General features: G+C 39.9%; 1 protein-coding gene across 1 annotated transcript in view; it reads left to right on the top strand.

Annotated features, from left to right (window-relative positions):
* The window catches only part of SCAPER (S-phase cyclin A associated protein in the ER), a 322,094-nt gene that overhangs the window by 211,663 nt on the left and 93,927 nt on the right, over positions 1-16,504 (top strand). Inside the window, exon 25 of the mRNA XM_080929740.1 lies at positions 5,475-5,590. Coding sequence (XP_080785866.1) covers positions 5,475-5,590 — 116 coding nt within the window. The remainder of the gene's footprint in view (positions 1-5,474; positions 5,591-16,504) is intronic.

Raw genomic sequence — 16,504 nt, 5'->3', positions numbered from 1 at the left:
TTGCTAGCAAATCTGAGGAATAAATAAACATGACTAAAATTATAAAAATAAAGTTAAAGAAAAAAGGTGGGGTATAAGAGAGATTTACAGAGACAGAAGGAATTTTAGAAACAAAAGTAGTATCAAATACTCATATAATATAAATTTTATAAATCCCAAAGGAAGCAAAGTGTGGGTGGGTGGATGAACACTCTAATACTGGCAAAGTGGAGGTAGATGTGGGAAGGGTGTTTTTGGAGGGGTAACCTGTAAATGGGACATTATTTGAGATGTAAACTAATGAAATGGTTAATTTAAAATAGAAGAAAATAGTTATGGCACTTTATGATTAATATTATGATGATTATTAGTCAAATAATCATTAATGTGTTATATATTAATTGTGTTTCAATTTTCATAATAAACTACTACCTTACTATGGTGAAAAAAATATAAATTGGGTCCTTGCCCTTACTGCATTACTGTACTTTATAGATGAATCTTGCTTATTTTTAATAGTTACATATAAAGCATTGTATCTATGATTTGAGTATAATACAAAAGACTATTTCAAAAAGTTTATGTAGTCCTGTGTGTCCTACACTGTGTAGACCAGGCTAGCCTTGAAGTAATGGGGTTAAAGATGTGTGTCAGCATGTCCAGCTGTGCTTACTTCTTTGATTTCACATGTCTCATAGTGCCATAGGCTATTTATCACAGATAAATATTTATACCAAATTAAATCCAAATACTATTTATACATAACACATCTTTATTTGTAGTAAGCTCTATAATACGCATCTAATTTATGGTACTGTTAATTATCAAGGAGGGTTTGACTGCAAAAGAGAAATGAGGGAATTTAAGGGTGTTATAGAATCATTGGGCCTTGATAAGCCTTTGTCAGATTTAATTGAAATATAAGTCTATTTAAAATTCAGAGTTTAACCCCATTGTAGAAAAGTTTACAAAATATCAAGCTGTAAATTGCCAACAAGCAGGGTATTTACTCCATAGTTATCAAGAAAAAACAAATACACCTAGGTTTCACAGTTGTTTATTATTTCATTGCAAAGAGTACTTTTCCATTAATAATATATTACTTTTCAACATTTTTTCTTACTTTTCAACATTTTTATTGGTTATTTTATTTACTTATATTTCTAATGTTGTCTCCCCATTTTCCCTTCTGCAAACCCTATCCCATCTCCTGCCTCTTTGCTTCTATGAAGGTGATCTCCCATACACCCTCCCACTCCTGCCTCCTCACCCTAGCACCCCCCTACACTGGAGCATCAAGCCTCCACAGGACCATGGGCCTGCCTTCCAATTTATGCCAAATAAGGCAGTCCTCTGTTACATATGTTGCTGGAACCATGGTTCCCTCCATGAGTACTCTTTGGTTGGTGGTTTAGTCCTGGGAGCTCTGGAGGTCTGGTTCGTAGATATTGTTGTTCTTCACATGAGGTTGCAATCCCCTTTAGCTCCTTCAATCCTTCCCCTAATTCTTCCATTGGGGTTCCAGGGCTCAGTCCAATGCTTGTCTGTAAGTATCTGCATCTATATTGGTCAGGTGCAGGCAGACCCTCTCAGGAAACAGGTATACCAGGCTTCTGTCAGCAAGCGCTTCTTGGCATCAACAATAGTGTCAGGGTTTTGTGTCCACAGATTGGATGGATCCCTAAGTGACTTGGTCTCTGGATGACCTTTCCTTCAGTCTCTGCTCCATTTTTTTTCCTTTCTTTTCTTTAAATAGGAACAATTCTGGGTTAAAAAATTTTAAGTAGGTGGATGACCCCATCCCTCAACTGGGGGCATGCCTATCTACTGTAGGTGATCTCTACAGTTTTCTCACCCCTTTGTTGGATATTTGGGCTAATGTCATCCCTGTTGGGTCCCAGGAAACTCTTGCTTCCCTGGCATCTTGGACTTTCTAGTGGCTACCCCCAATTCCCTATCCCCCACTGCTACATATTTCTCTTCAATTTCCTGTCCCTCTCTACTTCTCTTCTATCTCTTCCCCTACCTGATGCTGCCCCACTGTTTTCCCTTCCCCCTTCTCTCTCCCTCTCAGGTCCCTCAGTCCCTTCACTTCCTGTGATTATTTGGTTCCCCCTTCTAAGAAGGACTTAAGCATCCACACTTTCGTCTTCCTTCTTCTTAAACTTTATATTGTCTTTGAGTTGTATCTTAGCTACTCCGAGCTTTTGGTCTAACATCCAGTTACCAGTGAGTACATACTATGTGTCTACTTTTGTGTCTGGGTTACCTCACTTGGGATGATATTTTCTAGTTCCTTCCATTTGCCTGTGAAGGCTGAGTAGTACTCCATTGTATAAATGTACCACATTTTCTGTATTCAATCTTCAGTTAAGGGGCATCTGGGTTGTTCCCAGCTTCTGACTATTACAAATAAGGCTGCTATGGACATAGTGGAGCATGTGTCCTTGTTATATGTGGGAACATCTTTTGGGTACGTGTCCAGTAGTGGTATTTCTGGGTCTTCAGGCACAACTATTGCCAAAATTTGAGTAACCGCCAAATTGATTTCCAAAGTGGTTGTTCCAGTTTGTAATCTGACCAGCAATGGAGGAGTGTTCCGCTTTCTCTACAACCTTGCCAGCATCTGCTGTCACCTGAGTTTTTTACCTTAGTCATTCTGATTGATATGAGGTAGAATCTCAATGTCATCACCCTGATGACTAAGGATGTTGAACATTTCTTTAGGTGCTTCCTGTCCATTCGGTATTCCTCAGCTGAAAATTCTTTGTTTAGCTCTGTATCTATTTTTTATTTCAATTATGAGCCTAGCCTTATAGCTAAGCCATCTCTCCAACCCATACTCCATTTTAAATAAGAGTTATTTGGTTCTCAAGAGTCGAACTTCTTGAATCCTTTGTATATTTTGGATATTAGCCCTCTATTGGATGCAGGGCTGGTAGAGATCCTTCCCCAGTCCATTGGTTGCAGTTTTGTCCTGTTGACTCTGCCTTACAGAGACTGCGATTTGTTCACTTTGTCACAAGCCATTGGTGCTCTGTTCAGGAAAATTTCCCTGTGTCAGTATATTTGAGGCTCTTTCCCACTTTCTCTTCTATTAGATTCAGCATTTTTGGTTTTATGTAGAGGTCCTTAAACTAATTGGACTTGAGCTTTGTACAAGGAGAGAAGAATGGATGGATTTGCATTCTTCTACATGCTTACTGCCACTTGAACCAGCACCATTTGTTGAATATGCTGTCTTTTTTCCACTAGATGGTTTCAGCTACTTTGTCAAAGATCAGGTAACCATAGGTGTGTGGGTTTGTTTCTGTCTTCAGTTCTATTGCATTGATCTACCTGTCTGTCTCTGTGCCAAGACCATGAGGGTTTTATCACTATTGCTCTGTAGTACTTCTTGAGGTCAGGGATGGTGATTCCTCCAGAACTTTTACTGTTGAGAATAGTTTTCACAATCCTGGGATTTTTGTTATTCCAGGTGAATTTGAGAATTGTTCTTTCTATCTCTGTTGAATTGAGTTGGAATTTTGATAGAGATTGCATTGGATCTGTAGATTGCTTTAGGCAAGATGGCCATTTTTACTATGTTAATCCTGCCAATCCATGAGCATGGGAGATCTTTTCATCTTCTGAGGTCTTTGTCAAATTCATTCTTCAGAGACTTCAAGTTTATATTATACAGATCTTTCACATGCTTGGTTAGAGTTACACCAAGATATCTCATATTGTTTGTGGATATTTTAAAGGGTATAGTTTCCCTAATTTCTTTCTCAGCTCATTTATCCTTTAAGTAGAGAAAGGCTACTGATTTGTTTGATTTGACTTTATGTTCAGCTATTTTGCTGAAGTTGCTTATCCGCTGAAGGAGTTCTCTGGTGAAATTTTTTGTTGCTTATGTATAGTGTCATATCATCTGCTAATAGTGATATCTTGACTTCTTCCTTTCCAGTTTGTATCCCTTTGTTCTCCTCTTGTCTAATTGTTCTGGCTAGAACTTTGAATACTATATTGAATAAATAGGGAGAGAGTTGGCACCCTGATTTTAGTGGATTTACTTCAAGTTTCTCTTCATTCAGTTTGATGTTGGCTGTTTTAAATTATTAAAGTCTGAGTTATTTTGTTTTCACAATGAGCTTATTATAGTGTAAATAGGAGCAGCAAATGAGTCATTAAAATATACAGTTGCTTATACTCACAAATCTACATGTTTACTGGATCCATTGATTGGCAGATTATTAGTGCTCAGAAGATTAGAAGATTCAGGCCCACCTGCCTTATGGAGCTAATAATTACATGCTTGTGTTTTGTTTTTCCCTAGCTAACAAGTACACACATATCATAGTGCTTCAAAGAAGGTTCGAGCTTGTGAAGTGTGGGATACTAAACAGAGTGAGGTGGTTATCGTGTGGTGGGATTGTACTCATCTCCAGGGCTGCTGTAACAGAGAATCGCAGACTGGGTGGTTCGACAACAGATTGTTTCCCCACAGCTCTAGAAGCTACAAAGTTCAAGATCAGCTATCAGCTTGATTCTTTCTGTGTCCTCTCCTGGTTATTGAGGACCCCTGACTGTGTTCTCAAGTGGCTTGTTTGCTTTTGTTAATTCGTTTGTAGGCATATCCCTTGTGGTGGTGTGGGGGACCGGTCACAGCATGACATCCTAACTTTGTTTTTATTTAATTATTTCTTCAAATAACTTAAATACTGGTATTGTCTTGAGTTTTGAACTTCAACATATGAAAGGCAGCAGGGTTAGGGCTAAGAAAGGTTGCTATCTCCTTTCTTTCATACATGGTACTTTTAAAAACTAAAATAGAGTAGCAGAAAATTTCTCTTTTCTTCCCCATGCCAGAAGAATACAAAGAATTTAGAGAATTTCTTCACAGAAATTACATATAATTTAGAAATTACAAAGGAATAATCATAGATTAAATTCTGAAACATTTACTTAATATCCCCTCTAAAATAGCTAAATAGAAGAGAAAAATGCATACAGCAAAAGTATTAGGTTGTCTTGTAATGCCGAAGAGCATTCCAGTGGAGAAAACCTTTGTAGAAGTCACTTGCCTTTGTTAGGTAGGAGTTAGGGTTACAGAACAGCGCATTTCTTTTTGCTTCACAAATGTACTTTGTCAGCGTCCTGATGCTGTGTCCTGCTGCCTCCCTGACTGCCTTCTGCCTGTCTCTAGACGTCAGTCCTGGGCTCCTCAAAATATGATTGGCCACCTAGTCTCATACAGCCTTTGCCTTCCCCTCAGGAAACTAACTATAGTGAGTCATTTATAATGGCATGTTTTATATTGTCCCATTCATCAGACGTTAGACTTCATAACTCGGAGTGGCCAGGTCTTATGTGAAGTTCATCACTGTTTGCCTTTATTTCCCTGCAGTGAGAAATCATTCAACAAATATCTCAGCTACACAACTAAATATTTCATTTGCTTTGAATTTTATGCCTGGGATATTGCACTAACTTCTGTTTGTGTTTCTGTCTAGAATGTGGCAGATCAAATTGCATTTCAAGTTGCTGGTGGATTAACAGCCCTTGAAAACATCCTTCAAGTATTGACCCCAGCCACAAACATGAACACGGTTTCACGAATCCCTCCTAAGTAAGTATAGTTTCTTACTCTGCTTTTCACGTTTCATTTGTGAGTAATTTCTGCCCTGTGGTTTCCATATGGGGAACTACTGGAAAATTATATGTGTACTTAGGCTTGAATAGCAAGAGCTTACACCTCACATTAAGGAGAAAAACAGGGGTCCTTGACTTCATTTACAGAATTCAAATTGAGCCTAGAAAGCCTTATAAGGAAATTGCTGTGTAGTCAACTCTATTCCCAAACCAAGAAGAGCTGATGAAGTCCTGGAATAGGAGTGAAAGAAAGCTAACCTTGTGTGTGATGTGTAAACGGGGTGAGTCCATAGTCTGTGCTTGAGCATGGAAATCTACAGAAATCCTCAAAGTCGGGAAAAACATTCTACGGCCAAGACTGCCAGAGTCTGGAGTCCCAGACAGATTGCCAGGAACTGGACTTTACTTTTAAAGATCCTGAGAGCCTAGACCAATGTCCTTAGATATTGGCAACAGTTACCGCAGTGCTGGGATAAGAACTTGTTTCATTGCCAATAGATTTCAGTTTTCAGCTACACACTGCCACAGATAGAAGTCAGTGTTGGGAGCTCTGGACCTCTGGTAGTGACTGATTCCCATCTGAGCACAAACTCAAGATCATAACTCTACCGTCTGAACTTCTCTGAGTGTTAGAGCTGAGTGTGCTATGTTGCTTATTCATGGAAGGGTAAGAGAAATTCTTAAACTACTAAAGCTTTAACCATATAGCAAGCTTCCTGCAATATGTCCCTGTATAAATTTAAAAATACTTCATTCCCAGCTGCTCTTCTTGCACAAACTCCTGTTGCCTTGAATTGTCCTTTATGCCATGTTACCCCATTTGCTCTCAGATTGTTCACATCTCCCTTCGTATTCCTGATTAATTTTTACTACTCAGCAACATGAACCCGTTTTCATCTCAACTTATCCTGTTCCACTGTTCCCTGTGATGTAGTATGGTTCTTACTAGAGAGCTGGTGGTTTAGGCTAATTTCCTCATGATAAGCAGAAGACTTAAGCCATTGTCTAGAAATAATCACCATTTTGAACTCTGAAATTCCATGACTGACTATAAGCCTGATGTATCCCCATCAGCAACTCTGGATTCTGTACACATAGATGAACCTCTCCCTGTTCCCTTCTCTTTCCACCTTGGTCTTCTCCATTATTTCACATAGTGATTCCATAGCCTTGCTTTGCCCCACAGATATTGCCATGTAGCTTCCTAAAAATAGTATTTTAATTTGTGTGTGTGTGTGTGTGTGTGTGTGTGTGTGTGTGTGTGTGTAGCTGTGTGTGTAGCTGTGTGTGTGTGTGTGTGTGTGTGGCTCTGTGTGTGCACATAAAATCAAATAATTGGATCCTCTGGACCTGGTATAACAGTTGACTATTAACTGCACATTATGGGGACTGGGAATTAAACTTATTTTCTCTGTAAGAATAGAAAATTCTCTCCATCTCAGAGCCAATAATCACTATCCACCATTACCCCTAAAGATTTCTTGAGGTATAATGAAGAATTATAGATCTAAGGGATTTCATAAGTTTCTTTGTCTTAGAAGCAGAATAATACCATATCGTGTAAGTACACTGTATTTCCGGTGCCCATTCACTAGTTGATAGAGCTGTCTAGGCTGTTTCCGTTTCCTGGGTCTTGTAAATAGAGCAGCAATGAACATGGAAGAATAAGAATCTCTGTGAGCTAAGATATAGTCCTTGAGTGTATAGCGAAGAGTGGCGCCACTTGAGCATGTGTCAGATGTCTCTCAGTTCTGTAAGTAGCCAACACACTGGTGTCCAGTGTGGTCATAACAGTTCCCATTGCCACCTGCAGCATTTAGTATTCCCCCTTTCCACATTATTATCAATTGTTCATTCAATCATGGCCATTCCTCTTTTTTTAAGGAAAACACTTTGCAGTCTGGGTCCTTTATTTCCTTTTGTACATTTGGCCATGAATTCACAGGGAGTGGGCTCCAGCAGCTCAGACCCCTTTCTGTAAGTTCCCACAAGTGGGCTTCTCTGGGTGGTTCAGGATGGCGCTACAGCTGAACCCAGGTGCTTTTCTCTTTGGCTTCCTTTTTCTTCTGATTGTTCTCCCTCACCTGCTTCAGGAAGCTGTCTCTGCTCTTCGAGTGCTTGATGTGCCCAATCCACACATTGATCCTCTTAGCCAGAAACTTGCCTTTAACTTGCTGTTTATGATGATGCCCATGATATGCTGGGTGACATTGTAGACTCTTCTGGTTTTGCTGTGGTAACACTTACAGGGCATTCCTTTCTGAACAGTGCCCATTCCCTTGATGTCTACAATATCACCTTCTTGTAGATTCGCATTTCTGTGGTCAAAGGAATAACTCCATGTTTCCTAAGAGGTCTAGAGAACATATAGCAAGCACCTCTTCTTTTTCCCTTTGAGTCACTTTGGGGAGTTAACTGGAAGATGGCTGCCACGGCTGAAAGGCGACTTCTTTTATAAGTTCCCTTGGTTATGGTGTTTTGTCCCAGAAATAGAAAAGTAACTAAGACAGAAATTGATATGAGAAGTGGATTATTGATATGACAGGCTTAACCATGCTTTCTTCGGAGGTATAAAAATGCTTTGGGTTAGGAAGGCAGTTAAACACTATATGCAGAATTTAAAGGACTATTTTAGTAGGAATTTGGAAAATGGTAGAGATCAATGTGAACCATGGAGGCCCACACCAAGATGTTTCAGAGGGGAACACTATTAACTGGGCAAATGACCATTCTTTTGGTATTTTAGCAAAGACTGTGAATGCTTTTTAACCTTGTCCTAAGAAAAATCTGACTGAGGCTAAATTGGGATGAGTTGGGCAGAAATTTCTAAATAACCTCTTATTGAGTCTGTGGTGTATTTATTAGTGATCACTCTTATATAGGTCTATAATAAAAAATAAGGGACCCGAGAACAACCAATCCACAAGCCAAGCTGCAATGGAGGGTTTGTAATCCAGCACAAAGGTTAAACTGAGCCCTGCTCTCTCAGGGACTTACACTTGAGAAACTGTAAATCTTGAAGATCTTTTCTTTGGGTGTTTGAATTTAAATGATCACAGCTGGTAACTTCTGGGAGACCATTATAGGACTTTGTACACTTCAATGTAGAGGAACTGTAGAGAGCCTGTTTAGGACACACACACACACACACACACACACACACACACACACACGGGAAGAAACCAAAGCTTGTTCATGAGACGTGAATATGCTGTGAATGAAAGCATGTCCATCCCACAGAGTTGGAACTGCCCTATGCTCTTAAGGCTGGTTGTTCATTTTTCTTCTGGATTTGTGATAGAGTTTTCAATAGCCTTACTCTTTTCTTTTTTAATTGGTTATCTTTATTTACATTTCAAATGTTATCCCCCTTCCCGGATCCCCTCCAAGGCCTCCTACCCCCTCCTCCTCCTGCTTTCACCCACCTGCCCACCCACTCCTGCCTCAGTACCCTTGCATTCCCCTATGCTGGATCATCAAGCCTCCACAGAGCCAAGGGGCTCCTCTCCCATTGATTCCTTTTGAATTTCACATCATGTACCCCAATACTACCAATCTCCCCCTTCCCTCATACTTGCCCTCCACCCTTGCAACCTCCCCCTCAAGGGAGAAGAAAGTTTCTTTGTGGAAGCTATAGTTTGTCATATTGAGTTCTACCATGTGCACTGTGTCCACTCTTCTTTGCTTTCAAATGTTCATTGCAATGACTTGTTGGTCAGGTACACAGCATCTGGCTTCTGCTACTCTATCAATACTAGAACCTCACTGGGACCCCTCTTGGATATCTCACTGTTGCCCTGTGCTATGGAGATCGTGTAATTTTACATCAGTAGGACAGGCCCATTCCTGAACTTTAGCAACTCATCAATGGGGAAGATGTTAGGGTAGGCCAATCCAAAGTCCTGGATCTGGGCCTTAGAAGTATCTAAGTTGGTCAGACCAGCAGGGCTGGCTCTCCTGTGCTTATGCCCTCCCGACCAGCTCACCCACATCCCCCACACCCAGGGCAAACTCTACTGTGCTACCCAAGCAAGATACAGAGCCTGCTTTCCTGGGTGCTATAGAAAGTGACAGGCAGGACCAGCTTTCCTGCTCTCTTGACCCCAAGGCCAGCTCTCCTGTCTGCCATAGTGGCGAAGGATGAGGGGTAGGGAAGGTATCTCTCTCAGCCATGCTGCCACAAGACAAACAAGTTATTGGGCCAGCTCTCCCACACACACCCTCTGGGCCAGCTCACCTAAGCCCCTGCAATCAGGATGAGCTCTTCTTTGCTGCCCAGATGAGTTGCAGGGCCTACTCTCTTGCTTTTGTGACCCTGTCAATTCTCTGGAGCCCAGCTCTCCCTCTTGGGACAAAGAAAGTGGAGGGCAGACAAGAGGCAGAGCTGGCTCTCCCACACTCTTGTCCTTGGGGTCAGCTTACCTGTAATCTCCACATACATACTACGCTGAATAGGTGAGATGCAGAGACAGCTCTCCTGCTCTGATGACCTCAGGGCTAGCACTCCTACCTGCTGTAGGTGGCAAGAGGCCTGGGGAACATCTCTCCCTCACCTATGTCACAACACAGCAGACAAGTGGCAGACCGAGCTTTCCCATGCTTATGCCCTCGGGGCTGGCTTACCTGCACCCACTACTAAGTGGCATCAGCTCTCCTGTACTGACCAGGTGAGGTGCAGAGCCTGCTTTCCCGAATGCTGTAGATGGTGAGGGGCAGGGACTGCTCTCAGGACCCCAGGACCAGGTCTCCCACCTGCTATAGGTGTTAAGGAACAAGTGAGGAGGAGGGTATCTCTCCCTCTTATCTGTACTACTACCTGGAAGACAGTGGTAGGACCAGCCTTTTCATACTTGCATCCTCAGCTGTCTCACCAGCAACTCCAGCAATGTTCTGCTCTCCTGAATACTGCAGCTGCCCCAGTAGCCTCAGATCAGCTTTCCCAGGATACCAGGTAAGGGGTGGAGACAGTTCTTCACAGCCCTCAAACAGCAACATGACCCTGAGAGGCAACCTAGACCAGGATGTCTTCCTGGCCTTTGGTGGTAACAGATTCCTGCTGCTGCAGGTTGTTCCTCGTTACCCCCACCACCATTGTGCCCACATACTTCTGTTTCCTTTTCTCTTCCATTTCTCTACCACTGACTTGCTCCTTTTATTGGTGTCTGGTGTCCCTGAGTGTCTGGGGTGATCTCAGGAGTACTATGCCTTACTTGTGTATTGGCACCAAGTAGGGTCCATCTCGGGCATGGTCTGCCCCGCAGGCCCTTGTGGCACAAGAGTGGTGGTCATCTAGGCCACATGGTGCCAGTCTGGCTGTTGTCTTGGACCTAAGCAGACCCATTAGAGGATCTTCTCTCTCAGGCTCACTCTAGCCTGCAGCCCATGGTCCCAGGCTCATTTCTTCTAGGCTCTAGCATGTTCCCGTCCTGAGAGCAGGACTGGTGGTCGTTTCAGGATAGTCTTATTACTCTTCTCATTTGGAGTACCTTGATTTTCTTTGCCTCCCAGCCAAATGAGCCTGAAACTACTTATAAGTACTAAAGATTCTTTTAATTCTAGACTGGATTGAAAATACTGAGTTGTGGCTTAGAGCCTTCCTTGCAGAACCATAGTTGTTTCTTCAAAGTCCAATCCCAACTTGGAAAACCAACATAAACATGACCTACATTGAGCTTACTGTACTTAAACACTAAGATAAACACATTCAAAAGTGGTAAATCAAAAATATATATGATAGTGCAGTTATTAAAGTGTGAACTCTATAGGAATAGTTTGTGGCACTTACCACCTTCTTTATTCTTCTCTTAAGAGTTCTTCATTCTTTATCTTAGGATTTGGGCTTAGTTTAGATCTCAAGAACATTGTTTTATATTTATAAACAGTTGAAATATGTATAACCCCCAGATGTTTCTGTCTAAACTTGATCACAGTGGACTAGATTGTATTGTGCATCTTATTAAAACACTTGTGTTTTCATGAGAAACTTAATCATTTAACCAATTACATACCTGACACTAGAAGCAGATTGGCTGATTTGAAGGTAAAGTTAAGATGTTTAAGGTCAGAGGACCGGAGAGAGTTGTCCACATATGCTTTTCTTCTCTCTTTGTGCTCTCACCTCAAATCCTAGCAACGTAACTCACCCCAAAATTTTAATCTTGTAGCTACAGCATGAAACTCTTTTTAGCCATTAATGTATTTATTATTGGAATTAGCTGTAAATTTAACAACTAGAAATGAGATAATGGTTAATGAATAATTAAAATTTTGCAGCATTTTTTTCCAGATGGAATTGATTAATTCATTTTTTAAAAACAATTAAATTATTTTCTACTGTTTCCCTTAGTCATTGTGTTATTGTCAGAAGTAGATTGTAATTCCAGTAATGACTGAACTTGTTAAAAGGTTCATAATAATGTGTAGGTCTGCATATAGGAACATTGGGCTTTCTCTACCAGTAGTTCTTAATTGTCAGTGTTTTACATCTGTGTGTGACTACAAAACCTGTATTACCCTTTTCATGCCTTTTGAAAAGTTAAGAGAAATACATTCTTTCCTTATCCTCGTAAATTATTTGATATAGCAAAATATAATATCTAAATTTAATCTATCTCATCTCACTGAGTGTGTCTCAATGTGTGTGCCTCTCTGTTTTCTTTCTCTTGTTAGTGAAAATTTGAAAACCAGAGCTAATTCCTTGTGTATATCTATGTCTCATACCTTTCTAATATACTGTATGCACATAGTATTTAGTGACATAGAAGGCTCAATGGCAACATGGAGACTCTTACCTAGCACCTAATCAATACTATCAGTGATTACAATATTTTATTTGATAGTTTATGTATTTACATTTCAAATGTTATCTCCTTTCCCAGTTTCTCCTTGGGAAACCCCTTATCCCATTTCCCCACACCCTGCTTCTATAAGGTGTTCCCTCATCCACCTACCCACTTCCCTCCCAGCTCCCCACTCTGGCATTCCCCTACACTGGGCCATCAAGCCTTCACAGGACCAAGGGCCTCTCCTCCCATTAATGTCCAACAAGGCCATCCTCTGCTACATATGCAGCTGGAGCCATGGGTCCCTCCAGACATGTGTACTCTTTGGTTGGTTGTTTAGTCCCTGGGAGCTCTGGGTGGTCTGGTTGGTTGATATTGTTCTTCCTATGGGTTGAAATCTTCTTCAACTCCTTCAGTCATTTCTCTAACTCCTCTATTGAGGAATCTCATTTTCAGTCCAACGGTTAGCTGCAAATATCAGCCTCTGTATTTGTCAGGCTCTCACAGAGCCTCTCAGGAGACAGCCATATCAGGTTCCTGTCAGCAAGTACTTCTTGGGATCCACAATATTGTCTGGGTTTAGTGTCTATATGTAGGATGGATCTCCAGGTCTCAATCACTATTTGGCCTTTCCCTCAGTCTCTGCTCCACACTTTGTCTCCATATTTCCTCCTGTAAGTATTTTGTTCTTCCATCTGAGGACTGAAGTATCCACACTTTGTTCTTCCTTCTTCCTGAGCTTCATGTGGTCTGTGAATTGTATCTTGGGTATTCTAAGTTTTTGGGCTAATATCCACTTATCTGTGAGTGTATACCACATGTGTTCTTTTACAATTGGGTTACCTCACTCAGGATATTTTCTAGTTCCGTTCATTTGCCTAAGAATTTCATGAAGTCATTGTTTTTAATAGCTGAGAAGTATTCCACTGTGTAAATGTACCACATTTTCTGTATGCATTCCTCTGTTGAAGGACATCTGGGTTCTTTTCAGCTTCTGGGTATTATAAATAAGGCTGCTATGAACATAGTGAAGCATGTGTCTCTGTTATATGTTGGGAGAATCTTTTGGGTATATGCCCAGGAGTGGTATGGCTGGGTCATCAGGTAATACTATATCCAATTTTCTGAGGAAACAGGAGACTGATTTCCAGAGTGGTTATACCAGCTTACAATCCCACCAAAAATGGAGGAGTATTTCTTTCTCCACATCCTCTCCAGCATCTACTGTCACCTGAGTTTTTTATCTTAACCATTCTGACTGGTGTGAGGTGGACTCGAAGGGTTGTTTTGATTTGCATTTCCCTGATGACTAAAAATGTTGATCATTTCTTTAGGTGTTTCTCAGCCATTCAATATTCCTCAGAATTTAAATAAAGAATTGAAAATTCTTTATTTAGCTCTGTCTCTCATTTTTAATAGAGTTATTTGATTCACTGGAGTCCAACTTCTTGAGATACGCATACACACACACACACACACACACACACATGTATTGGATATCAGCTCTCTATTGGATGTAGAATTGGTAAAGATCTTTCCTCAATCAGTTGGTTGCCATTTTGTCCTTTTGACAGTGTCCTTTGCCTTATAGAAGCTTTGCAATTTTATGAGGTTCCATTTGTCAATTCTTGATCTTAGAGTAAAAGCCATTGGTGCTCTGTTCTGGAAAATTTACCAGTGTCCATGTGTTCCAGGCTCTTCCCGACTTTCACTTCTATTAGTTTCAGTGTATCTAGTTTTTATGTGTAGGTCCTTGAAGTTCAAGGACCACCTGCTGACTGCCACTTGAACCCCTGGATGGCTTTAGCTCATTTGTCATCACTGGATGAAGTGACTATAGGTATCTGGGTTCATTTCTGGGTCTTCAATTTTATTCCATTGATCTACCTGCCTGTCTTTGTACCAGCACCATGCAGTTTTTATCACTATTGCTCCGTAATACAGCTTGAGGTCAGGGATGTTGATTCCACCAGATGTTCTTTTATTGTTGAGAATGGTTTTTACTATCCTGGGTTTTTTGTTATTCCAAATGAATTTGCAAATTGCTCTTTCTAACTCTATGAAGAATTGAGTTGGAATTTTGTTGGGGGTTGCATTGAATCTGTAGATTGCTTTTGACAGTGTGGCCATTTTTACTATATTAATTCTGCCAATCCAATAGCATAGGAGATCTTTCCATCTTCTGAGGTCTTTGTCAGTTTCTTTCTTCAGGGACATCAAGTTCTTGTCATACAGATTTTTCACTTGTTTGGTTATAGTCACCCCAAGATACTTTGTATTATTTGTGACTATTGTGAAGGATGTCTTTTCCCTAATTTCTTTCTTAGCCCATTTATACTTTGAGTAGAGGAAAACTACTGATTTGTTTTGAGTTCAACTTTCATATTCAGCCACTTTGTTGACGTTGTTTATCAGGTTTAGACTTTTGCACTTCCCTTTTGCCATCTTGTTTTCTGTGATGTTAGTTGGTCTCGCTGTCTCTGACTGGAGCTTGTCCCTCCTGGGTGATCAGCTCTCTGAGGACAGGTTTTGTGTCCCTATGGCAGTGAGACTACCCTATCTCTGGCCTCAGATAGAGACTGTGCCCCATAAATTTATTTCCTAACTGCAGACTTGGTTATATTTATACCAAAGTATCCGTTTATGAAGATAAACTGAAGGTATATAAAAAAACATGATTTCTTCCCCATCCTCTCATTAGCTGAACTAAAACTGTCACATTTTCTCATTTCTGTACCTTATTGCCTGCCTACTGTCACCAAAGAATAATTTTATTAACCTGTATTTGTTGAATTTCTTTTGTATGATTTCTGTCATCAAAAACATTCACTTTAGAGAATATGAAGCTAATAAATACGTACTGTATCACATCATACAACAAAAAAGAATGGTGCAGATAAAATGTTAATCTCTGAAGACATTTGGTTGCATTATCTTGTAAAGCTAATTCTGGGGCAGTGCTGTCTGTGCTGCTGTGTTGTATATGCATCCTGTTGTGTAATATCAGTGTTTACTGCTTTAGAAAATGAAAACAGATTTATTGGTATCATTTTTTAAACTGCAGTGAGCTGTGTGAGCTGCAAAGGTTTTGTTGTCACTGTTTATGTTTTGTGCAAAGACCATTGTTCGATTGGTTTGACTTATGTGTTTTGTCATTGGATGTGGGGTCTGGGAGATGGTCTGTGGTCATCATTTGTTTTCATCAGCAGGTACATCAGTGAACCAATATCGTCTGTAACTATTTGTGAAGAGGACATAATGTTCAAGGGAAACATAACAGTATATTTAGAAAAATAAGTGCAAGACTTCTGTATATTGACTATATTTTATAGGATATATTTTAGATAGAATGGGATAAATTTTAGGATAGAATGTAGCTTTTCACCGGGTTGAGACCCATGTCACACTTCACTGTGTCCTCTACATCATAGATCCTCAGTAGTGTAGTAATTACAAAATACTATTCACCAGTCTGGAAGAAATTAATAACATAACTTACTGTTAAATAATTTCATATTTATATATAAGAATATTATATTTATATGTATTCAGAGTTGATTTTTAAAGTATTAGAAAAATGAAATTATTTAAATTTATAAATATAATTGATTTTATTTTTAAAAGTAACTTGCTGTAGTAGACAAAATAAGATGTTTTTTAGTCTAATTAGCTATAGTGATTAATATATTCATTTCTTCATTTGGTGTACTAAGATATCTTGTTTATATGTCAAAGGATTTTTTGGAGAGATGGTTACAGTTGACAGCTGTTGAACCACTAATAAGATTAAAGTAAAGAAATTAGTTGTGTCAACTTTAATCTACTGTTTAGCACTGCAAACCACCAGGGATCTTCTCCAGAGCCAGCTTGTTTAATTGTGAAGTTTAAATTACACGGTGGTGTCCTATTTATGAGCATGTTTAAAGACTTATAATAATAGCTGCCTTATATCAAATTAATATTAGCAGTAAAAATAATTCTTTGTCACTAAAATTTAAAAATAACATACTAGCATAGTATTCAACCTACATTTTAATGCATTATGATAATCTTTCAACAAGACTTAATAAGTTAGAGGTTAATTTGAGGAAAAAATGGAATTATTAAAT

Source organism: Micromys minutus (assembly GCF_963924665.1).
Source record: "Micromys minutus genome assembly, chromosome: 16".
NCBI lineage: Eukaryota > Metazoa > Chordata > Mammalia > Rodentia > Muridae > Micromys > Micromys minutus.
This window is presented reverse-complemented; position numbering and strand designations above follow the sequence as displayed.